Raw genomic sequence first — 26,066 nt, 5'->3', positions numbered from 1 at the left:
GGGAAACAGGTAATCAAGACACCACCATAAACACACACAATGCCCATGATACACCACAAATGTCATGTGACATCTCAATAAATGGGCTCTTTAAAGGCCTTAGTATCTGCACAGTCTAAAGACAGCATTCAGAACTAAATCCTGCAATTCTTACATAGGCCAAACTCCCACTGACTATGATGTGCCTTTGGCTGACAGCATGTAGCTTTAATATGCATTAGGTAGCAACATGTAGGAATGATCAGAAGGGCTGTAATGATTCATGGATATTAACACCCTCTTGATACAAGTGTTGGCCGCTAACTTTTTTCATTCAGAGATTTGAGCCCTGAAGGGAGAGTTAGATCATCTAGTAAGACCTCTAATCCCCTAACTCTGAACTTGACGGGAGTAAACTATTATTTACTTAAAGTCTCCATCCTGCAAACACTTAACAGATGAGAGTCATCTCTTGGGGGTCACATTTTCAAAAGCACTCATCGCTCTACGGTTCCTGTCATGACACGTAGGGCCAGATTTTCAAAACAGCTCAGCACCCAATCTGCTGACTAGAGCTGGTCAGAAGAAGGATTTTCTGTCCCTGTGAAACATTTTGGAATGTTGAGAAAAAAGGAAAAAAAAAAAAAAAAAGGTTCCAAACCGTGACAAAAAGCCAAAAATTTTAAAATTTTTCGCAAAATGAGATTCTTAAAAAAAATTATTTTGTGGGGGTCATTCGAAACGTTCAATAAATCTGAAAGGTTTTGTTTCGATTCTGAGCACTTTTAAAAATGTATTTTTATTTTTTATACAAAATAAAGTAGGTTTCAAAATGAAAAATAAATTTGAAAAAAACAAAAATAAAAACTTTTGTTCCAAATATATCAAACTGGGGACATTTCAATGTGTTCTGTTTTTTTCCTTTTCTTTTTTTCGAAGTGAAATTTTACTGCAAATATAATTTCACAGAAAATGTAAGTTGCATCAAAGTGGAATTTTCAGATAGAAACCTGTTTGGACAAAATTTTTCGGACCAGCTGTAGTGTCCACCTCTTTTGACAATCTCTTCCTAAACATTGGCATGCTTATGCCTTAAGTCACTTATTAACCTTGGGTAACCAAGAACTCATCTAGCATGACATCCGATGAAGTGAGCTGTAGCTCACGAAAGCTTATGCTCTAATAAATTTGTTAGTGTCTAAGGTGCCACAAGTCCTCCTGTTCTTTTTACCTGAATCGTTGCACTAATGACCTAATTTGTGCCAACAGTGCTGTTTACTAATGGAAAAACAGTAATGGAAATGTAATGGAAAAACAGCTGAGAGCATTACAGTCCTGCCAAAGTGCATGTGATCTTAGTAGAGTGGAAACGACACCGGCTTTATTTAAAAACTACCCCCTCAAAAAAAAATGCAATAATGTTTTACATCACAAATTGCTAGCAGAATACGGGCTATATTGGGGTCGCCCTGTAGCGTGCGCTACAGTGCTGAAAGGGCAGGGAGAGCTCACGCACGAAGCGGCTGCAATCTGTCACCTAATGGGTCAAGGAAATTGAGGGGAGGCAAAGAGACACAACATTGCTCCAGGTCCCACAGGAAGCTAGCTAGGAATCGTCCCCAGGCTACCGAGCCAACGCTAGAGGAAATGCAGGCTATATAGCTACAGAACAGGTGCAGTCCCTGCTGCTCCTGAGCATGGGGCACTGTTGCCAAGTCTTACGATGTTATTGCAAGTCTTGTGATTTTTTTTGCTCATGGCTTTTCAGGGGACTGGACTCATGATTGCTCACCATTTGGGGTTGGCTGTACGGGCACTAGCCCTCCTGAGGCATTATGCCTGCCCAGGGCAGTCATACTCTTCAGATTTGCTTGCTCAGGCAGGGCTCCTCCAACCTCCCCTCCCAGCTCTGACCTGGCTCACAGAGTCAAATCCTCACAGGTGCGGGCTTAGACATTACCAGTAAAATGCATTTAAACTGTCAGCTACCAGTGGAGATGCCTAATCGCTGCACAATGGCCATCGAACAAGCATGGGGTAAGTTAGGGTGCATTAAGGAGTGAATAGGCAGCAGGTTTAAAACAAACAAAAGGAAGTATTACTTTACAGAACGCACAGTCAACCTGTGGAACTCACTGCCAGGGGATGTTGTGAAGGCCAAAAGTATAATGGGAGTTCAAAACAGAATTAGATAATTAGATAAATTCATGAAGGATTGGTCCATCAATGGCTGTTAGCCAAGATGATCAGGGATGCAATCCCTAGCCTTTGACTGCCAGAAGCTGGGGCTGGATAACAGAGACAGATCACTCAATGACAGCCTGTTCTAGTCATTCCCTCTGGGGCACCTGGCATTGGCAACTGTCGGAAGCCAGGATACAGGGCTAGATGGACCATTGCTCTGACCCAGCATGGCCGTTCTTATGAACAGAGAACAAAACCCAACGTAACGCTGAACTGTAAATCAAAGGCACATCCTCAAAACTGTGAATGCTGCTTTCATCCACGAGACCTCATAGAAAAAAGAAAGGTTTCAGAGTGGTAGCCGTGTTAGTCTGTATCAGCAAAAAGAATGAGGAGTCCTTGCGGCATCTTAAGAGACTAACCAATTTATTTGGGCATAAGTTTTTGTGGGCTAAAACCCACTTCATCTGATGCATGCAGTGGAAAATACAGTAGGAAGATATATATATATACAGAGAACATGAACAAATGGGTGTTGCCATACCAATTCTAACAAGACTAATCAATTAAGGTGGGCTAGTATCAGCAGGAGAAAAAAAACTTTTGTAGTGATAATCAGGATGGCCCATTTCGAACAGTTGACAAGAAGGTTAATTGATTAGTCTCGTTACAGTTGGTATGGCAACACCCATTTGTTCATGTTCTCTGTATATATATATCTCTTCCTACTGTATTTTCCACTGCATGCATCCGATGAAGTGGGTTTTAGCCCACGAAAGCTTATGCCCAAATAAATGTTAGTCTCTAAGGTACCACAAGGACTCCTCATTCTTTTTCCTGATACAGACTAACACGGCTACCACTCTGAAACCTCTCACAGAAAAAGGAAGAATTCAGGGAAGGCGAGAGAGGGATGGAAAGGAGGGTTAAGTCAATGATAATGATGGAAGGAGAAGCGAGTTCTCATGGAAAAACCCACATGAAGTGATCAGAAGATTTTGGGAAAAGACCTCTATGTTCCACACAGGGTCCCCGATTCCAATAAGGGACTTAAACACACACCTAGCTTTAAGCAGTTCCCCATCTCACATGCTTAAAGAAAGCGATATGCTTAAGCACATTACTGAATCCGAGTCCCGGGCTTGGAGTAATGAGGCCCCAAATCAAGAGAGCACTTGCGCACATTCTTAACTTTAAGCATGCGCTTATGTCCCATTGACTTCAATGAGACGTAAGTGTGGACTTAGAGCCGAGCACAGGATTGCTTTCCTGAACAGAGATGCTTTCCTAAATCAAGGGCATAGGCAGGCTGCATTTACTGCTTGGGTCTTTGTGGATGATCACCTCCCCTGGCCAAGAGAATGCTGGTCCCAAGCATTTAAACTCGGGCTGGTCAGGAAATTTTTGACAAAATGTTTTTCCATCAGAAAATGCCAACTATAACTTTTGGTAGGAAGGGGTTAGTTTCAGCAACATTTTCACAGAACCTGGATGGGATGTCAGGGGAGTGACCCCTGAATAGCCAGTGGCCTGGGGACTAGGGCACTCAGCTGGGTGATAGACAGAGCAAGGACTTGAAACTCCCACATGCTAGGTAAGCATCCTAACCACCAGGCTAGACTCGGTCTCCCTCTGTCCCATTATTTTCTGGCGGAAGGTTTTATTTATACAAAATGCAGCAGCCCCAACAGAGATTCTGACTATATATTCCAGCTGTTATGACGCTCACCTGGAGACCCAGGTTCATCTCTCCTCCATATCAGGTAGAACAGGTCTCCCCTAGGCCAGGTGAGCACTGTAACCACCAAGCTATTGCGGAGCAGGCCTTAGGCTCGCTTGCTCTCTCTCTCTCTCTCGTATTCACAGGAAACGGTGAAAGGTTTCCGTTTCATTGCGGTGAAAACAAATGCTGAAACCTTGACATTTTTTGCAAAAGAGAATTCCTGTTTTCCAGCCAGCCCTAATTTTAAACTCACAAGAATCTGAACTGAATTATTTCTATTACAGTAGTTCTAGTACGGTTTGAGGCCTGGGGTAACTTAGGGGACATAAGTAACAATTAGCAGCACGAAAAGGCAGAGCTAACATTAGCGGGAGTGTGACATGATGGTTATTTGGACCTTGACACCCTTCTGCTCCCTTCTGATCTGTATACGGTGACCATACTGCAAGTGTGAAAAATTGGGACAGAGGTTAATAGGCACCTATAGAAGACAAAGCCCCAAATATCAGCATTGTCCCTATAAAATCGGGACATCTGGTCACCCTAGATCTGTAATATGCCACAGATAAGAGCACAAAGGCCCAAGCACTTACACTGACAGTGAGGTTTGCCCACTCAATTGCAGAAGGGACAATCTTCCTGTCGCTCCAGAACTGTAGGGTTTGATTGCTGGGATTGTCAGGAGCAGCACATTTACAGCTAAGAGCAAAGAAAACATATTAGGGTTAAAGTATCAAAAGAGGGGAACTCCTCAGCGATAACAAAACCTCGTTGCATAATAATTATACTTCGCTTTTAATTTTGGGGGAAGATATGCTGTATTCTTAGGATTAAGCTCAAAAACAAAAAGGTTTAAGAGCAAAACTGAGCTCAGCCTCTCTTACAGAGGCACAACCAGCACCTCCAAAACGAAATATGTACCATTATCCACACTGTGCAGATGGGGAAACTGAGGCAGAGAGCGGGGAAGGGGCTTGTTCAAGGGCTCCTGAACGCAGGTCTCCTGACTCCCTGCCCAGTGCCCGAACCACTAGACCATTAAATGCTCTCAAAGTACATAGCAAAATGCCAGTGGTTTCTAGGTGTTGGTGGATTCCCTGTTCAAAAGTTCCCACACCTCTGTGGCACATCTCTGCGCTTTACCACTAAACAGTCACACATTATGTCAGCTGGCGTTCAAGAAGCTTAGTCCCTGCATTAAGTTCCAATCCAGCAAAGCACTTAAGCGTGTGCTTAAATTCAACTCCTGACACTTCTATGGCCTTCACCATCATATCTGAGCATCTTACAATCACTGGCGGATTTGATCCTCCCAACTCCCCCGCGAGACAGAGAAGAATTATTACAGGCACATTAAGTGATTTGCCCAGGGTCACACAGAAAGCCTGATGCAGAGGGCTTGTCGACAGCTGTTCCAGAAAAAGGCAGGATGTATCTTCAAAGCAAAATAGCCAATCCTGAACAACACGGTGTGTGGACACTTATTCTGGAATGTTCTTAATCCACTTCCAAAGTGGATTCTGGAATAAGAATGTCCACACAGGGAGCTATTCAGGAGTAGCTAGCAACTGAAGTTGGGTCTCATGAACCCCAGCCCATTGTTCTATCCACTAGATCCTAATTTTTATTAAACAGTAATAAGTCACCAGGACTAGATGGGATTCACCAAAGAGTTCTGAAGGAACTCAAATGTGAAATTGCAGAACTAGTAACTGTCGACTGTAACCTTTCATTTAAATCAGCTTCTGTACCAAACAACTGGAGGATAGCTAATGTGATGCCAATTTTTAGAAAGGGCTCTAGAGGTGACCCCAGCAATTACAGGCCAGGAAGCCTGACTTCAGTACCGGGCAAACTGGTTGAAACTACAGTAAAGAACAAAATTGTCAGACACATAGATGAACATAATTTGTTGGGGAATAGACAACATGGTTTTTGTAAAGGGAAATCATGCCTCACCAATCTACTAGAATTATTTGAGGGGGTCAATAAGCATGTGGACAAGGGGGATCCAGTGGATATAGTGCATCTAGATTTTCAGAAAGCCTTTGACAAGGTCCCGCACCAAAGGCTCTTAAGCAAAGTAAGCAGTCATGGGATAAGAGGGAAGGTCCTCTCATAGATTGGTAACCAGTTAAAAGACAGGAAACAAAGGGTAGGAATAAATGATCAGTTTTCAGAATGAAGAGAGGTAAATAGTCATGTCCCTCAGGGGTCTGTACTGGACCCAGTCCTATGCAACATATTCATAAATGATCTGGGAAAACGGGTAAACAGTGAGGTGGCAAAATTTGCAGATGATACAAAAGTACTCAAGATAGTTAAGTCCCGGCAGACTGCGAAGAGCTACAAAAGGATCTCTCAGACCTGGGTGACTGGGCAACAAAATAGCAGATGAAATTCAATGTTGATAAGTGCAAAGTAATGCACATTGGAAAACGTAATCCCAACTATACATATGAAATGATGGGGTCTGTAGCGGGGTGATCACCCACTCCGGGCCTGAAAGGGTTACAGCCAGCCCTGGGAGAGGGCTGGGGCTGCGAGCCAAAGGCTAGGCTGATGGGGAAGGCAGCCACAGCTGGGGCCACGCACCAATCAGGCCACAGCTGGCCTTATAAAAGACTATGAGCCAGGCGCTCAAGAAGTCTCTCTCTAGCTGTGAAGAGAGAAGGGCCTGGCAGCTTAGGAGCTCACCCGGGTGCCCAGAGTGAAGCAGGGCTGGGGAAAGGCCAGAGGAGCTAGGGAGCTCCAGGCTGGGAAACCCCCAGCCTGCAGGCCTTGCTGAAGGCCTAAAGCAGGTACTGGGGTTGCAGAGGGGCAGCCCAAGGTTAGGTAAAGGCAGCAGGTCCAAACCCTCCTTGCCAATGATGAGTAGTGCAGACTGCAGTCTGCCCCAGTGTGTGGAGGGCTAGATGAGGACTGGCAGTAGCTGCTGAGGCAAGGTGGGGACAGAGGATGGGGATTCCCTGGAGAGGGGAGACCCAGACTGTGGGGATACTACAGGGGGCAGAAGCCTGATGTAGAAGGGCACTGGGTCTGGGAGGGACACAGGGGGCCTGAAACAAGCATGACACCGGCCTGCAGAGGCGCTCCAGAGGCTGGAGAGAGAATTCCCAGGATGACCAGCGGGAGGCGCTGCACTGGTGAGTTGCGCCTTGCTACAGGGTCTAAATTAGCTGTTACCACTCAGGAAAGAGATCGTGGATAGTTTTCTGAAAATATCCACTCAATGTGCAGCGGCAGCCAAAAAAGCTAACAGAATATTGGGAATCATTAAGAAAGGGATAGATAAGAAGACAAAAAAATATCATATTGCCTCTATATAAATCTGTAGTACGCCATAATCTTGAATACTGTGTGCAGATGTGGTCACCCCATCTCAAAAGAGATATATTGGAAAAGGTTCAGAAAAGGGCAACAAAAATGATTATGGGTATGGAACAGCTTCCGTATGAGGAGAGACTAATAAAACTGGGACTTTTCAGCTTGGAAAAGAGATGACTAAGGGGGGATATGAAAGAGGTCTATAAAATCATGACTGGTGTGGAGAAAGTAAATAAGGAAGTGTTATTTACTCCTTCTCATAACACAAGAACTAGGGGCCACCACATGAAATTTATAGGCAGCAGGTTTAAAACAAACAAAAGGACGTATTTTTTTCCACACACAGTACAGTCAACCTGTGGAACTCCTTGCCACAGGATGTTGTGAAGGCCAAGACTATATAACAGGGATCTCAAAAGAACTAGATAAATTCATGGAGGATAGGTCCATAATGGCTATTAGCCAGGATGGGCAGGGATGGTGTCCCTAGCCTCCGTTTGCCAGAAGCTGGGAATGGGTGACAGGGGATGGATCACTTGATGACTCCCTGTTCTGTTCATTCCCTCTGGGGCACCTGGCATTGGCCACTGTTGGAAGACAGGATTACTGGGCTAGATGGACCTTTGGTCTCACCCAATATGGCTGTTATGGTCTTATCCATGGACCAGTGCCGGTCCCTGAGATCTCCCTGACAGAGCTTAGGAAGGCAACAAGCTGGTCTCTGTTATCAAAAAAGGGTGAGAAATGCTGCGCTAGATCATCTTCATCTAATCACGTTTAAACCTTTCTTATTCAGCAAGGTGCTGCAATCCTGCTGAAGTCAATGGGAATTAAATGTGTGCTTAAATGCTTTGTTAAACAGGGTTGGGCTTAGGCACATACTTTGCTGAATCAGCATCTTACTGTCCTGTTTGAGAGTAGCTTTAGAAAAGGAGGGGGGAAAAAAAACCCACAAGATGAACTTACTAGTAGAAGGTAAGGTGGTCGAGCTGGCTGTGCATGTGGACGGGGTAGGTGGCCCCTAGCTTAATCAGTTTCTCTAGAGCTTCGTAGATGAAAATGATACAGATCAGAGAAGCAAACGCTTCTTCAGTAAAGCGAGTGATGTAGCGTACTAGGGAGCTGGAGTCTGTTGCCACAAGGACGATGCACAGGAAAGCAGTCCACAATCCAATACTGGTTCTCAGGGAAAGGTAGGAGAGTGCGTAGTCTCTGCAAAAAGGAGCCAGGGACATGCGCCAAAGGTCAGAATAAGCAAAGAGGTGCACAGTTTTCAGTGAATGGCACAGGACACTTTATTCACACATTAACACTCTTACGAGGACCAATTTAGTGCATCATAGCTCTCCAGGCCAACTACCACCAGTCAAGGGTGTAGACCAGGCAGAGAAGAGCTCAAATCTATTATTTATTATTAATTAATCAACCTAGCAACGGCCCAATTAAGCCAGGCACTGTACACTTCTATATTAAAATTTCAGTCCTTGCTCTTAAGAGCTCACAGTCTTCAAACACACACAGGCATAACATTAAGAATGTACAGTCCTTAAATTCAATGGAACTAGTTACTATGGCTGGTAGGAAATTTTCCATCCAAAAAAATTTCCAATGAATATTTTTTTTAAAGCTTCTGCTTTCTGCGGAAAATTTGAGGTTTTTGTCAAAAAACTGAATGCTTGGAAACCAAAATATTTCAGCCAAAAATGAAAGATTTCACTTTTTGGACAAAATTTTTCAGTATTCAAATTTCTACCCAACAATCAATATTCTCTATGGGGGAACCACTTTTCCATCAGCTCTATTAGTTAAATGCTTGAAGTTAAGCATGTGCATAAGTATTTCCAGGATCCAGACCTAAAAGACAAGACACATGAAGTGGATGAGACAAACAAGCATTTGGGGACAGGGGCTAGGAACTTGAGAATGTGTGTAACTTTAAGTATATGAGCGACCCATTCACGGCTCATGAAAGTCAGCATATTGTTCACCGTTCCAATTTTGATTAAATCTATTCAAACTATTCCAGTCTTACACCATCACTCGCAAAAGCAGCCCTGTTTTCTTTGCAAGGAGGAAATAAAACTGTATTTTACACCCTGTTGTTCTTTTAATCTGCCACCTGGGTCAATTCTGTACATTCTGAAGAGCACACGCCTTACTTGCAGAACTTGAACAAAATCTTTTCAAACACCAGCACCGGTCCGGTACTTCCTAAGATAGTGAGGGGCTGTCCAGCGAACAGAGAGTACACAACTCCAGTCATCGAGGCGCCAAATAAGGATTCTATTGCACTCTGAAGTTAAAAACAAACAGATAAATATTCCTCCATCTTTAAGTTTTACACACATTGGGTCTGAATCTCATTTACAGTTAATCCACTTTACACTGCTCTGTCAGTGCATAAGCATGGGCGTAAACTATATTCACACCATTGTAAGCTGAGTACACGCTGCCAGAGCGCTGTACGTGGCCTTAGTCTCTTTTGAAAATAATCACTTGAATCCTCCACTAACACCCGGACTGATTTTTAATGGGAATCCGGCACCCAACTCCCTTAGTTGGTTTGAAAATCTCAATTTGCATCTCTGCTTGGATTTTACATGACTAAATAGCAATACGTATATGGATGTAGTACTAAGGGACTTTACTCAGCGACCGAGGATGTCCTTCCCAGTCCTATATTCCTGTATACACTGCCTCAATTTTCCCATCTGTACAATGGAGATAATGATAACGCCCTCTTTGTAAAGTGCTTTGAGGGCTACTGATGAAAAGTGCCAGATAAGAGCTAGGGATGAGTATTGTTTATGGATTGCAGTGTATTGGATTTAGTGAATAAAATCTGCAAATGCCTCTTCCTTCCTTAAGATTTTATACAATTTGGCGGGTTCTGGACTCTATCCCATGACTGCAAAATGCAGGGCCAATCAGGGGGGGGCCCCAGGAGGGCCATTTGGCCTGGGCCTCAAGCTCAAAGGGGGCCTCAAATTTAGACTCTTTTTAATTTTTTGGCATTTGATAAGTTTTGCAACTTGTTTTTATGTGCATCCCTATCAGACCAGAATGTGACACGCTCTCTCAGCTTAGAGCTGCAAATTTAAGGAAATAAGAGATGTGATTTGGTAAAAGACATAATTTTTTTTGTTAACTGATATAGATTTTGTCATATTAGAGTTTAAAATGTTCATAAATATTAATAAAATATATTACACAAGATTAGACCATGTGTCATCATTTTTTATTTTTATTATGGCTAGGGGCCTCAAAAGCTGGAAGTGGCCTGGGCCTCTCTGGACCTCTGAGAGGGCTTGCATATAAAAGAACACATGCATAGTGCTGAATGAAAGTGGCGTGGGCTCATGGCACATTCTTGCGAACCTTTACATAAATACACAACCTGTGGGAGTGCGGGGAGATAGTAACACCGGCAAAGACAAGACGAGGAGTTGTACGGTCTAACGCAGCGCAATGGGAAACCAAATTATGAAAGACATTGGACTTGTGCCCACAGCGGCTAGCCCCTGCTGCCCCTCCTATTACAACAGCTACACTCGGTTTTTAGCACACTAGCTCAATCAGAGCTAGCACGGATTGGCCTCCTCCAGCTAGAATCTACACCTCCAGCTCCAAATAAGTGTAGATGTACCCTGAGAGTTTTACAGGGACACCCATCACCTTCTATCTATGCCTCTTATCCTACCTCCAGCAGGATCTTAATTTTAAATAGCTATCACTCTGCCAGGTTAGGGTTATTCACCTATCCAAACAGAACGGGCTGCCCCGTGGAATAACAGCTTTGAAAATGTAAGCATTGAAAGCTACACTTTGTTCGCGTGCCCGAAGCGTAAGCAGCACATGCCATGGAATTCCATGGGACAGCGGCTTTGCTGATGTGAATTGATATCGTTCCACCAAATCAGTCCATGTTGCCAACTCTCACGAGTTTATCACGAGCCTCATCATATTTGGTAGCGTTTCTTAAAGCTCCAGCTCCCGGAGTCAAGTGATTACACGAGAATCTCAGCTTTCATTTAAAAATAAATAAATTTTCTAGCCTGCCTGGTTGTAGAGAAAACCTGCCCCCTAAAGGCTCAACTAGCAGAAGGCAAATCAATAGAACTCAGAACATATTAGCAGCAGTGAAATTCAATGCCTATTGCTCTTGGTGTTCTCTGATGTAGCTTGTTCTCCTGGGAATCATACATTATGCATTAGAAAAAAAATATTCTTACTATTTGTCCATCGGTCGCTTCTCCAAGCAGCCCCCCAAAGGTAATCACGGGGGACATGCAGGCACAATATAGGAAGAGGAAAGACGCCAAGCACTGCAAGCTCAGAGCATCCCTGAAGTCACTCCAGAACCAAGGAGCTTTTCGTTTCACATCCATGATCAAACCACCAAAGAGCCTGCAAAAAAAAAGAAAAGAAAAGGAGATATTTTCCCCTCTATTGGGGCAAGAATGGCAGGTTTTGTTTTGTTTTTAACAAGAGACAAGAAATGCTGTCCTGTAAAGTCTCTATGTTGCAAGCCACCCTACGCCTTGCTCTGACACTATTCATAATGAAATGATGCCTAGCTCCAATGCTTTCCATCAGATCTTAAAGTGCTTTACACAGGTCATAAGTTTCAGGAACCCCATTTAAAGATGGGGAAACTGAGGCACAGAGAGGGGCACTGACTTGCCTGAAGTCACCCAAACAAGCCAGTTGCAGAGCCGGGAACAGAACCCAGGTCTTGTTAGGCACAGTCCAGTGCTCTATCCGCTACTGCTATACATTAAATTTTCTGCGTTACTGGGCATATGAACAGCGTTACGTTCTCAATCATTTTTATACACACATGTACCGCACCTAGCACAATGGGGTCCTGGTCCCTGACTAGGGCTCCTAGGTGCTACGGTGATACAAACACCAGTATAATGAGGAGTTCCAGTGCTGTTCAAATAATTGTTTTCACCCCACAGCGAGAGAAATCTGGATGCAACAACACCCCTGGCTGTGATTAAACCTAGGATCCCTAGATCTTAAAGCATTAGCTGCTACCGCTTGACCTAAAGAACCAGCCATTAGGATGGAAAGATAGGTAGGTACGATAGCCTGGTGGACAAGCCACTAGACTATGGGGAAAGAACCGCACTCAATCCCCAGCTCAGCCAGAAAACATCCCGCGTGACTGTGGATAAGACACCTAAGGCATCATGTGTCTCATTTCCCCATCTGGAATATGGCGACAGTCCTTCTCTGCCTAGCAGAGATGCTGGGAAGATAAAACCCATTAGTCATTGGCAATGTTCCCTCTAATTTTTGACAGGCCACGTGCGCAAAAAATTTCTTCTGTGCAAATTTTTGCACTTCTGTGCAAATATTTGTGCATGCAGTGTTTTGCCGTGTGCGCGGGGTTTAGGATCTGTGTGCGTGCACACACGCACACAGCTTAGAGGGACCAGTGGTCATTGGGATATACTCAGATACTACACTAAAGGGGGTCATATGAGCACAGAAGCTCGGGGACAGTTGCAGGACCTCTCTATGTGGTCTAGCCTCTAGAGAGAAACAAAGAGCCATATCATGCTAATGAGAGTTGCCCCTATGTTTTGCTACCCCTTCCTCCATGGAAAATTTTGACAAAAAATGATTTCCCCCTCCCCTTCTTTTTGTTTAAAAAAATTCGGAGAAAAATCTCAGCTTTTCTGTGTAATACTGAAATCCTAAGTATTTTTATTTAAAATGGCACTGCAGTGCCTCATGGGCATTGTAGTTCAACTACCTTATGTTCCCATTCTCCTATACAGGCCAGGCACTCTGGCAGGACTGCATCTCCCATGCTACACCACCACCACGAATTGCTATGATGCAGCCACTCCCCTCAAAAGGGGGAGAAAGTGGTGCATCATGGGAGATGCAGTCCAGCTAGAAAGCTCCAACCATAAAGGAGAATGGCAGCATAAGCCACCCAAACTACAACTCCCATGGGGCACCACTTTGAATGGAAATATTTCAGTTACAATATTTAGGTTTCGATATTGTGCCAAAAAGTCAAAATTTTCCCTTAGAAAACCTTCCCATTTTCCAACCGGCTCTGTTGTTAAGGCTTATATTCTGCCTTTAATCATTAAAATGCATCCTTGTGGTATCTGACTCAAATTAAGGCTCTTTATCCAAATGTTCCTACCTACAGATATGCAAGATACAATGCATTACTGGTCATAAACCACGTTGCCTTGTGCAGGAAACACACTGTCTTTACTAAGCCATCCTCTTCAGTCATTCTTGTCGTTTGTGTTTGTTAAGAGCTCCACTGAGCTCTTTCTTTGTTAAGAGCTCCAACAAGCTTGATTGGTCCCACAAAATCCAGGAACTACTCTGCTTAGACTGGAGCGTCATCATATACCGGGCACCTTATCTATTAACTAATTGATAACTAATTAACAACTATATTAACTAATATAATACACCTCTCCATTTTAAAGTGGTCTCAGGACAAGTATTGACCCACATAGATCCATTTTTTCCCCCATGAAGCACATTTCTGAAACAAAATATTTTGATTTTTCAATTAAAAGGACTTTTTGTTTAGAAATTTCCTTCACTTTGATTTTTAAGAAATTCACGCATGTGAAAACAATTGCTCCAAGTTAAACAAAACATTTCATTCAACCCCACATTAATGTTCTAGACTTTTCAATTGACCAAACAATGTTTTGTGTCAACTTGAAATTTTTTTTGCCCTGACTGTTAAAAAATTATTATTATTATTTATTTGTATTATCTTAGCAGGTCAGGGCCCCTGTCGCGCTAGGTGCTGTACAAACACATCAAAAAGACAGGTGCCAACCCAAAAAAAATCTATTATTCGCAAAGCTTTAGGGCAAACTTTAATGAGAGGCAGATGAATGTTTAATCTGGTCGCACTAACCTTCCTGTTCGTTCAAGTTCGGGTCCACTGTGCTGTTCTGGCTCAGTATGGCAAGCAGTGCCATTAGGGACACCTGGCATCTTCCTCTTGTCCTGTTAAAACAGAAACACAAGAGCGAGATCTTCGTGGTGTTCGCCTCTAGATCCCAGGCATCTGATTGTAAGACACTCTTCCGTGCTTAGTAGAGTGTGCAGGAACTGGGTAGTAGCCATTGAGAAGCACAGTCAGGAAAGTAACAAATACTTTCCTCACGGATTGTATTTTCTAAATGGACAACCAACCTGATTCTTAATTACTGTGGGACAATCTCCACTCATTGATACATTTTGCTTTCCACAACCAAATCTCTGTACAACTTTTCATGAACGATGTACGCGAGTATTCGGATTCTAATATCTAAACTGTACTGTTAAATCTATTCACTTAAATTTGGGTTATTGCTGATTATATACTCTATGTATCATATGACTTTTAAAAACTAACTTTATATTTGTGGATAATCTAAGCACTATACCCAGATGTACAGACACTCTTTTCCTAACCTAGGTATTATATAATTTTTTTAACATTAGCTTTAATAAAAATTTTAAATTCCCTTGTGTGTGAGCTGCTCTGGTAGGTTCTGGTGGCTTCTGCCATAACAGAAAGGCCCACTAGAGAGCTACCAAACTATTTAAAGGGGTACTACCCAACTCCTGTACACTACACTAACGCCTTGATCTTGCAAACACTGATGCATGCAGTTAATTTTATGCTCTCAATGGCACTACACACACAAGTAAAGTGATACTCATGTGTAAGCAGTGGTGGATTAGCCACAGGCCCAGGGACCCCAGACAATCGGGGGACCCCAGAAAAATGGGTGCCCCTGCCTTTACCCCGCTCCCGCCACCCGCCCGATGTTCCTACTGGGGAGCAGGGTTGGGGCACAGTGTCTTGCCCCTCTCTTCCCACCCAGTTCTCCTGCCAGGGAGCTGGGGAAGCCCCTGCGTCCTGATCCCGCTCCCCGGCAAGAGTGCTGGGTGGGCGGGGGAAGCCCCCACACCCCGACCCCATTTCTCCGTCAGCATAAGCTCTCCTGCCACCAGAGAGCTGTGCGCACAAGCGCTTACGTCAGTGTAACTTAACATCGCTCAGGGAAGTAGCTTATTCACACTGTTTCTTTCACATTCTATTTTACCTACGGTGACCAGACGTCCTGATATTAGGGGCTTTGTCTTAGATATGCAACTAAACCTTCATCCCCCCAAAAATAAAAGTGTCCCAATTTTTCACACTTGCTATCTAGTCACCCTAATTGTATCCAGGGCAGCATTAGGACCTTGCCAATCACATCTCTACACTGAAACATCCAGCCTCATTAAGAAACTCTGCTGCAATTATTTATTGATTTGTGTTCATTTCTTCTGACTTGCACACAGTGCTCGGCCATCAATTGCAAAACCAGAAACAGAATTAAACAGCCCCAAACTCCCACTCCACAAATCAACCCCTACCTGCCTTTGAAGGTTGTACTAACAGATACACTTTGCACAGGCAAAAAAGATGAACACACCATAGTCTATTTTGGACTGGACTGACACAGCTAGATCCAGAGCTGATGGTCTCTCGCACAGAACAGTGTTCCACCCGCCCCTCTCTTTGAAATCCAGACTGGCCACCTCTGCTATCTATCTAAGTACTTATATGGCCACCATTACTGTAGTATCCGCATGTCTCACAATCTTTAATGTATTTATCCTCACAACCCCTCTGTGAGCTAGTGAAGTGTTATGATTACGGCTTGGTGTTTGCCATGGAGGTTGCGGAAGTCACGGATTCCATGACTTCCTGCGACCTCCGTGATTTCTGCAACAGCCAGTGTGGCTGGCCCCAGGGCCACCCAAGCAGTTGGCCCTGGGAACCACCCGAGCAATAGCCAATGCAGCTGGCCCTGGAGACCGCCTGAGCAGCGGCCCGGGGCGGACGGAGCAGTGGCTGGCCTCAGGGCTCTATCCCTCCAGCAGCAGCCAGAGCAGACGCTGGTCGTCCCCCCCCCAAGGGCTCCCCCCAGCAGCTGGTGCTGTGTGCTCCCCTCTGGCAGCACCGCCCCAAGATTCAATCAGGGGTATTTATGGTATAAGTCATGGACAGGTCACAGGCCGTGATTTTTTGTTTCTCGTCCATGACTTTTACTAAAAATACCCATGATTAAGTCGTAGCCTTAGCAATGATCCCCATTTTAGAGATGGGGAAACTGAGGCAGAGAGCGGGGACATGACTTGCCCCAAGCATGGATGACAGTTGCAGAGCCATGAATAAAATCCAGGTCTCAAGTTCCGTCCTGTGCTCTGTCCAGTATGACACACTGCTTCACAGGGGTCTCATTTGTACAGTTCCTGCTCAGACATCCCCGTCAGCCATTCTAGTCTCTCTCTTATTCTGGAAGTGAAAAATGTTACCTACCTGGGAAGGTAAATTTTTCGGTGGTTCAATTCTAATCGATGGATCCCATTCTCCAGGAGGCAATACCGTCACCTGATCCAGGAATTCATCAATACCAGCTACAAGGTCAGCACGGTCTTTGGCTTTATAAGCAACGTCATGGAAAATCTACAAATAAGAGAGTAAGGGTTAGGCATGCTTAGCTTGGGAAGGGGAAACTGAGGCAAAGAAAGATGGAGTGACTTGCTCTTTGGGGGGTTAGACTAGATGACCCTTGCAGTCCCTTCTAACCCTATGATTCTATGTCACACAGCAGTTCAAAGACAGAGCAGGGAACCAAAAACAGGTCTCCTGAATCCCAGTCGAGTGCCTTATCCACTAGATCACACTGCCTCATTTGAGTAATAACAAAAAGACAATAATAATGGGCCAGATTGTCAAGTGCTAGTTGACTAGAGCTGGTCAGAAAATGAAGTTTATTCCCAGAGAAAATTTCAAGAGCTCAGTGAAAAATAAAAAAAACAAAAATATTTTGATTCTGAAATGCCACTGATTTGCCTCATGGGAATTGTAGTTTACTGACCTCATGCTCCCATTGTCCTGTAAAGCCAGGTTCTCTGGTCAGACTACATCTCCCATGATGAACCATGGCCTCCCCTCTTGGACAGTCACTGGCTGTGGTGCATCATGGGAGATGTAGTCTGGCTTGGGGAACCCAGCACACAGAGGAGAATGGGAGCCTGAGGTGCTTGAACTACAAGTCCCATGAGGCACTGGGTTGGCATTTCAGAGTCAAAATATTTCAGGATTTGGCTGTTATATTTCAGCTTTTGACTAAAATATTTCAAATTTCAGGCATTCAGTTTTTCAACAAAAAATCAGAATGTTACACAGAACACACTTTTTGCAAAATATTTTGCTTCGTTGAAATTAAACTCAACCTTCCATCAAAAAACAGTTTCAATGGAAAATTTTCAGACAGCCTATTCCTCGCCCATAATCAGGGCCTTTGAGAGGAGTTGTTGAAAAGCCGGGCACTTATTTTGATGCCTAAATGGGGGCTGAGCTATTTTGCAAATGTGGATTTTGGCTGCTGCTGGGGAAGAGAACAAACTTCCCTAATGTTACACACCCATCCTGATCTCATTCTTTATCTGATCAGTCTGGAAACAGACAGGACATGCCCTTAAATCCTGGGCTGAGAGAGGGAATGATTTAGAAAAGGGCAGAAAACAAGGAAATGCAAAGGAGAAGAGCTGAAATTGTCACTTGTGCCATACCATACCTCATCTGTCATGAGAGTAGCCATAGACCTGCCAATCTCATGGTATTGATGTGCTTTCCCTTCTGGTCCCAACAAGAAAAATAAGAACCTGGCCACATAAAACAGAGAAAAAATGCCTTTATTAAAATGCTGGTAAAGAGCAAAAAACCTGTGTGAAGTTTCCAAAGGGATCTGCACAGTAAATCAGCTTCAACAGGAGTTAGCACACAATGCTCATGGACTTGCAATGGGAGTTAGGCACATTAATGCCTCTGAAAATCTCTCCCTTTAAGTGTATTGCTTCTCTAAAAACTTCACTTCACCCACTGGATGGAGTTCATTTGGAACCCATCCCTGTGCACTGAGCTGATAAAAGGCATAAGAGTAAAGCTGGCCTGAGTGTACTGGGACTTTCCATAGATTTTTTTGGATCAGATTTGAATATATAGACATATTTTAATTTAATTTTTTAACTATTTTTTAATTTTAAAAAAAGGTAAAGTGTTTTTTAACATCCTTACCTTGTTGGGATCGGGACTTCTGTCATGCCTGAGAGAAGGACAGCTGGCGTCAGACGCACAAACACCACCAGGGGACGAAGGAGGAAATCCAACTCTCCCACTAGAACGTTGGAAGCTTCTGCTCCAGTAGGAATTTTCTTCATGAAATGAAGCTCCGCCTAGTTATGAAGAAATAATTTTCAGACAATTAGGAGTCACTTCTGCAGATCAACAGCTGCACCTTTGAGGCCTGCTCTCTCCACAGGTTTTATATTGGTTTAATTATTCTGGTTGGAGGGGGTGCTTTTCTACTGAAATCATTAAATCGATACAACCGTAGCATGGATGCAGTTGTACTGTTATAAAGGTGCCTTTGGACTTGTTTACACGGGAAAGTTTTTTCTGTATAATCTAAGGAGAAGAGATGAGCTAATATTTGATATTATGTTCGGGGGGCAAACCAAAAAAATCTGAAACAAAATTCAGTTCGGTTCCAGTCAAAAACTGAATGTTTTTGATTTTTTTGGTAATGAAACAGGGGGAAAAAACTGAAGAAAAAAATTGGTTTTGGTCAAAGAAAACATTTTGGTTGATCTGAAACTAATTTTTTCTTTTCATTTCATTTTTATTTTCATTTCAACCAAAAATGTTTTGTTCAACCCACAATGAAATGTCTTTGGGGGTACTTTTGTTTTGGGACATTTTGGGGTATTTTGACTTTCTGGAAAAAAAAAACAACAATTTTTTTTCTGTTGAAACTATTTGCCAAATTCAACCCAAATTTGTGAAGTGTCACCACCGGGAAAAATCTATTTTTTTGGCAAATTTCTCAAAAAAATATTTCTCAAAAAAACTTCACCCGGCTCTAATAACGAGTGAATTTAAATCTATATAGTTATTCCAGTATAACCTCCCAATGTGGAATAAGCATCACATGCCAATGGTTGATCTCAGTGGACAAATGGTTAAGCCAAGATGGCCCAACCCAAGGGCCAAACCAAGTTGTAAGAACTCAGGAACAGATTTTCAAGTTCTCAGCACCCACAATTAGGATCTGATTTTCAAAATAGCTCACCTCCAGTTTAGGCACCTAAATAAGGATGTCTGTCAAAGCACTCAGCACTAGACCAATGCAAATAACCAATTTTTTGGTTTGTGGCCCAAACCAGAAAAAAACGGGGGCAAATAATTGTTTTGGGTCACATGAAATATTTTGTTCAACCTGAAAGAAACTTTTTGTTTCATTTTTCAAGGGGAGGCGTGTATTTTTTTTCTAATGGAACTGAGGTAAAATTCCAAAGGAAAAGTTGTTTCCAATCAAAATGATTCGGTCGGAAAATGTCGCAAACAAAACACATGTGTTGGGGTTTTTTTCGCCGTTTTTTTCCCAGCTGAAACATTTCAGCAAATTCAACACAAGTACCCAAAAGGTTTCAGACAACCCAAATCTGCATTTTTTAGCCAAAAAAAGGTTTGGCTAAAAAATGTCACCAAACTCTACTTCACCCCCCATTATGAAATGTATGGCCAGTTTTTTCAAGCAGGCTCCTCATAGACTCATAGATATTAAGGTCAGAAGGGACCATTATGATCATCTAGTCCGACCTCCGGCACAATGCAGGCCATCGAATCTCACCCACCCAATCCTGCGATAAACCTCTCACCTATGTCTGAGCTATTGAAGTCCTCAAATCGTGGTTTAAAGACTTCAGGGTGCAGAGAATCCTCCAGCAAGTGACCCGTGCCCCATGCTGCAGAGGAAGGTGAAAAACCCGCAGGACCTCTTCCAATCTGCCCTGCAGGAAAATTCCTTCCCAACCCCAAATATGATGATCAGCTGAACTCTAAGCATGTGGGCAAGATTCACCAGCCAGATACCCAGGAAAGAATTCTCTGTAGTAACTCAGATCCCACCCCATCTAACATCCCATCACAGGCCATTGGGCCTATTTACCATGAATAGTTAAAGATCAATTAATTGCCACCAAGCATGCTGAGCTCTCGAAACATCTGGCCCCACCAGATTATCCACATTGCTTGTATTTACCTTGAATGACACAGTCACACGTAGCCTCTCACCTTGCTTAAATCCATAGGACTAGTGTCCTGGGTCACTCCGTTTTTAACTTCTAGATTGGTAGTGCCAGGTTGAGGAGACAGCGTGTGCATTGCTAAAAGAAAAAGATATCAGAAAGCCCAAGGAAGCATGTTTCCTGTGCACCATTTCTGGCCAACACACACGGTTGCAGGACAGTAGTTAGTACTTGTGATGTGCTGATCAGCATTGTATTTGCATGGATGCTAAGTAGTCACACGCTGCTATCATCAGCTAGAAGGACTCTAGAGCAAATATATAAACAGCTTTTGAGCTGCCGAACATCAGCTCCTTCTCCCAAGGTCCCATCATGAAAAAACAAAATAACTAAAGAGAAATAAAGAAAAGAAAACCCTTATAGAAACTTCCTCCCAATTTCCCTGAGTCCCATTACAAGAAGTCGTCTTATTTTGGGGCGTCTTGATAAGCGATAGCTTCGTGCGTTTTACAGGATCACCTGCATCCGATGAAGTGAGCTGTAGCTCACGAAAGCTTATGCTCTAATAAATTTGTGAGTCTCTAAGGTGCCACAAGTCCTCCTGTTCTTTTTGCAGATACAGACTAACACGGCTGCTACTCTGAGACCTCTCTTTTCTAATGCATGTTAAAGGCATTAGCTTCACTGAAGGAAAAGGTGTATCTTTTACAAGGCCTGGGTAGTTTTGACCTCAGTGTAGCTATTTGAGGTTAATTGTATACCCCTCACCTAAAATGCATTGTCTCCACTAACATTTTACATTGATACTTATCAGAGGGGTAGCCATGTTAGTCTATACCCACGAAAACGAGGAGTCTGGTGGCACCTTAAAGACGAACAGATTTATTTGGGCCTAAGCTTTTCGTGGGTTGCATCTGAAAAAGTGGGGGTTTTTTTTTACCCACGAAAGCTTAGGCCCAAATAAATCTGTTCGTCTTTAAGGTGCCACCGGACTCCTCATTGTTTACATTGATATTTGTGACACAGCGATCCGTATTGCATGAATGCTAAGGAGTCTAAACTACCAGCCAGCCGGCTTCATCATTAGAGCTAAGCGCCGTTTTTTGCCTGAAGCTTTTTCCAGCAAAAACGTGCAGATTCAGCGACAATGAAACATTTCATGGCTTCGTGTCGGTTTGGCCGAATTGTTCGTCTCAAGAAAAACAAACCACCACAAAAAATTCCAAGAACGTTGAAATGTTTCATTTCGACATTTTCAAAACAAAATAATATGATTCTTTTGGGTCGAGACGACACACGGCATAGAAATTTCCTTTAATGTTATTTTTGAAATGCTTGACATTGAAATGGAGCATTTTCCTTGACCTGAAATAAGGTGGGTTTTTTATTTTTTTTTTTTTACTTTTTTGCTTCACAAAAATTGCAAAATATTTCATTTTTCCGAACCGCCGGCAAACCGTAAAATCTGTTATTCCCTCAGCTTTCCAGCTTTAATCGTGAGGTAAAAAACCAACACTGTGGTTTTTTTCAGTGAAGTCATAGATAACTCAGCTGGGTCTTGTGCTCCTTGGTGATTTAGGCCTTTTGGAAAATCCCATCTCAAAGGGTCAGGCTGTCTGAAGGCGCGACCCAGAAATCCTCACCCGTTTTGTCCAATAAGTGTGGATCCGACTGCTTCTTGCTGACGTCAGTGAAAGAGCGGACAATCGGAAGGAGGTTGTTCCTCTTCTTCTCATTCTGGTGATGATGCTTTTTTAAGAGGGCATCCCGGAGTCTCTCTCTCATGCTTTCATCAAACTCACTACTTGGTTCTTGCTGATCCAGGATTATATCTGGAGCCGGGGGAAAAAAGGCAATTCTCTAGCTTGCAACAGGAATAGATTGTGTCACTGATGAATGTCCACGTGCTAAATGTACAAGCCAATAGGAAGGGTGGTACAGTAATTAGGGCACTATTCTAGGACTGAATTTGTGTCCCTGCTCTGCCACATACGTCCTGTTTGACCTTGGGCAAGTCTCCCTATGCCTCAGTTACACCTGTAAAATGGGATAATAGCATTACTCTATCTCCCAGGGGGAGCTGTGAGGATAAATGCATTAATGAATGGGAGGTGCTCGGAGTCCTCAGTAAAGCAGGCCGTATAAGTACCACAGACAGAACTAAACATGCCCCCAAACTATTCTTATTTAGCTCTGTGCTTAGAAAGGCTTCATGGCCACAGCAATCGCAGATTCCCATGTCTGAATTACACCTCCACAACCTCCCCATATGATGGGAAAGGACTATCCCCATTTCACACATGGGGGAAACTGAGGTACCACACAGATTAAGTGCCTCCATCAAGCCCATGCCTGAGCTGAGAATTAAACCCTCCCCCTTTGTTTCCTGGTGAAAAGCCTTAACCACAAGATCATCCTTCCCCCCTGCAAACCACCCCCTCATGTTCGTATTGCAGTCATGCTGACAGCAGGCGACATGCTTTCCAAACACTGAGGAAGAGAGAGGGTGAGACAGTAACTTCGGTGGATTCACTCCAAGAATCACAACAGCCCCAGCCAGCCAGCAAAGAACAAAACCTGTGATATTCTCAACCCATGATAAGCCAGGAATAAGGTGGCACGCCTCATAGGAGAGCATTACTACCGCCAGACGGAACAGCCAACCAATGCCGACGCAATCTTATTTAGGGAGACGTAGCATTGTTAATACATCTTTGGGTATGTCTGCACAGCTGCTGGGAACGTATTTCCCAGCATGGATAGACAGACACACGCTGGTTCTGCTTGAGCTAGCACGCTAAAAGGAGCAGCGTGGTCACGGTGGCACACGCAGTGACTCAGGCTAGCCCCCTGAGTGCATACCCAGGGGATCAGGCTTTTACTCAGACAGCTAACTCAAGCAGAGCGAGCACACGTCTGTCTAACCATGCAGAGAAGCACACTCCCAGCTGCTGTGTACACATGTTCTTTGTCTTTCAACGGAGGCAGGAATTTTTCTTTGCTAAAAAGTCTCTGCAAAATGATTATTCACTGCTTAGCGAATGCAGTTTTTATTCCCCATTCTCAGTAATGCAGTTTTCTTTCCTGATTGCATTGTTCTACACATTTAACCAAATTATAACCAGTCTATAACTGGCTTCCCTGAGATTTCTTGGATAATTGACTGTAACTGGCAGCACTCGGGGAGGAATGTTCTAAGAACGGATCTGACATCACCAGACCTTGAAAGAGTTTGAATGGAGACCTGCCAGTCAAAAATAATTTCTACAAAGCTGCTTTCTCAATTACCCTCAATTATCTCCTCAACAGAAATGTATTACTTGGTCATCTGCCAAAGGAAGCCTGGCTTTGAAAGTTAGGTCTTGTCTACACATTGCAAAATAAACTAGGGACTGAATATAAAGTGCAAAAGCTAGTCGGGGATCGGTCCTGCTTTGAGCAGGGGGTTGGACTAGATGATCTCCTGAAGTCCCTTCCAACCCTGATATTCTATGATTCTATTCTATTCTGCACTAACTTCCTGTATGGACACGCCTATTCCACAGTAAGGTTTTATCTACATGGGGAGTTATTCCAAACCGACTATTCTGATTTATTCTGAATTGTCTCAATCCACTTTGGAAACGGATTAAGGTAATGCGGAATTAGGATTTGTCCACATATGAAAATCAATCCAAAATAAGAGTGGGGCATGAATTTAAAGAGGATTAACTATTCCGGATTATCTCCATGTGCAGATGCTCTTACCCCAGAGTAAGAGTGCAATATTCTGAATTATTTATAATGTAATTATCTTAATCCCAACTATTTGGATTAAACTAATAAGAGTGTCCACTCATGGCATCAATCAGGAACAGTTATTACACTTTAAATTTATACCTTTCCTTATTCCGGATTAATTTTCATGTGTAGGCAAATGCTAAAAGTGTCTTTTTGCAGTTTAGCTTAATCCATTTTCAAAGAGGACTAAATTAAACCAGATACAAGTACCCCCGGTGTGGAATAAAAGTGTCCACATGGGGAGTTCATGCCTGCAATAGCTAGCCTGGACTGTTTTCCTGTGTAGATAAGCCCTTAAAGAACTTGTGCAGTTCACACAGATTCCCGTGTCTTAAAACAGAATAAACGCAGGTGAATTATTTGTAACAAATAGTTTATTCAATGAATTTTACCTCTTTTTCTGACCCCAAATGGTCCAGACATACACTTCTAGTACAACAAAAGCATGTTAACCTATGAGACTCATTTCTGTTATCTGAAGTTATTCTCCAAATGATTTCTCTGAATCATTCTAATTCTGTAAAACATGAGAGAATTTGATATTTGAAAGATGCACTCTTTTGATTGTCACATGGTCTGTTTCCGGACCTTGCTTGGATGAATGTAATCAGGGTTTCAGGGTGGAAAAATCATGATTCCAAACCTAAAGTTCGGTTTCTGTGCGTATTTGCTTAACATTTGCTGTTTTGATGACATCCCTACCGAGGATTTTGCAGGAACAAACATGGTGCAAAGGGAATTTATTTCCTTCAAAAATGCACAAGGATATTCCCTGAAGCTTTTTTCTCTGACATGACACAACTGATCGCTCACTAGAGCGGTACCTGCAATTTCCTCGATGCTGTTGGCGCACATATCCAGAAGGACAGTCCCGTTCATGATGCAACTCCTCAGCTCAAAGAGACTGTGTAATGAAAGTGTCGCGACATAGGGTTTGCTCCAGCGTTCTCCACCATCCTCCACATCCTCTTCGAACTTCAGCCACCTGGAAGCACGGCAAACCAAACACAAATAAATACCGTACCGGCAGCAACCAGTTCCAGTGAAAAGACTCTTAAGCAAGTGTTGCAGAGATACAAAGCTGTGTTTGAAATCTACACAATAGACATTCGGTAACTCAATTAACGGTTCAAAGCTGGAGAAGGGAAGAGGATCGAGTGCACATTTTGTTTTTTAAGCAGCTGAGGCAGAAATTTCCACCAGCTCTAATAATGTGCTGAAGGGTCTATTTTATATTTATTTTACATAAGGCAGATCAGCTGCTGGGATTGGACGACAGGGGATGGGTCACTTGATGATTGCCCTGTTCTGTTCATTTCCTTTGAAGCATCTGGCATTGGCCTCTGTCAGATGAAAGGATACTGGGCTAGATGGACCTTTGGTCTGACTCAGTATGACCATTTTTATGTTTTTAGTATAAAGCACAAATGCCTCATAATCTTTAAAGCATTTTTCCTCGCAACATCCATGCCTTTCTGTCTTATATGGTGCCCATTATCCTAGTACCTAAGCATCTCTCAGTCTTTAATGTATTTAGCCTCCCAAGCCCCTGTGATGCAGGGCATCGCTACTGTCCCCATTTTACAGATGGGAAACTGAGGCAGACAGAGACTAAGTGACTTGCCCAAGGTCACACAGCAAGCCTGTCTCAGAGCAGGGACATGAACCTGGGTCTCCCATGTGCCCAGGCTAACACACTGATCACTGGATCACACTGCCTCCCCATGTCTGTACATCAACATGCCTGCCTTTGATTCTTCCACATGCTGTTATTACACCAGAGGTGCATGAAAAAGCAGAGGTGCTGTGCTATATACAAGGGATCTGCATTATATCTTCCTCCCATACTGCTTTACCAAGTCACACTCAGGAAATGACAAGACTATGAAAGCCCTGTCTAGCAGCAGCATCTCTTCTTCCAGCAGGTGGTGTCACT

At 43.3% G+C, this 26,066-nt stretch overlaps 1 protein-coding gene across 3 annotated transcripts in view; it reads right to left on the bottom strand.

Annotated features, from left to right (window-relative positions):
• The window catches only part of SLC4A8 (solute carrier family 4 member 8), a 67,319-nt gene that overhangs the window by 11,473 nt on the left and 29,780 nt on the right, over positions 1-26,066 (bottom strand). For all 3 annotated transcript variants that reach the window (XR_012635884.1, XM_074935426.1, XM_074935427.1), the window contains 11 exons: positions 24,955-25,115; positions 21,994-22,182; positions 20,397-20,488; positions 18,339-18,496; positions 17,839-17,926; positions 16,575-16,721; positions 14,130-14,221; positions 11,446-11,620; positions 9,373-9,506; positions 8,180-8,425; positions 4,480-4,585 (listed from right to left, as the gene is read on the bottom strand). Coding sequence is in view for 2 of the 3 variants with exons in the window: in XM_074935426.1 (XP_074791527.1) it covers positions 4,480-4,585; positions 8,180-8,425; positions 9,373-9,506; positions 11,446-11,620; positions 14,130-14,221; positions 16,575-16,721; positions 17,839-17,926; positions 18,339-18,496; positions 20,397-20,488; positions 21,994-22,182; positions 24,955-25,115 (1,588 nt within the window). In the remaining variant the exon portion in view is untranslated. The remainder of the gene's footprint in view (positions 1-4,479; positions 4,586-8,179; positions 8,426-9,372; positions 9,507-11,445; positions 11,621-14,129; positions 14,222-16,574; positions 16,722-17,838; positions 17,927-18,338; positions 18,497-20,396; positions 20,489-21,993; positions 22,183-24,954; positions 25,116-26,066) is intronic.

Source organism: Natator depressus, chromosome 20 (assembly GCF_965152275.1).
Source record: "Natator depressus isolate rNatDep1 chromosome 20, rNatDep2.hap1, whole genome shotgun sequence".
Lineage (NCBI taxonomy): Eukaryota > Metazoa > Chordata > Testudines > Cheloniidae > Natator > Natator depressus.
Note: the sequence above shows the minus strand (reverse complement) of the source record. Positions and strands in the feature narration are given on the sequence as shown.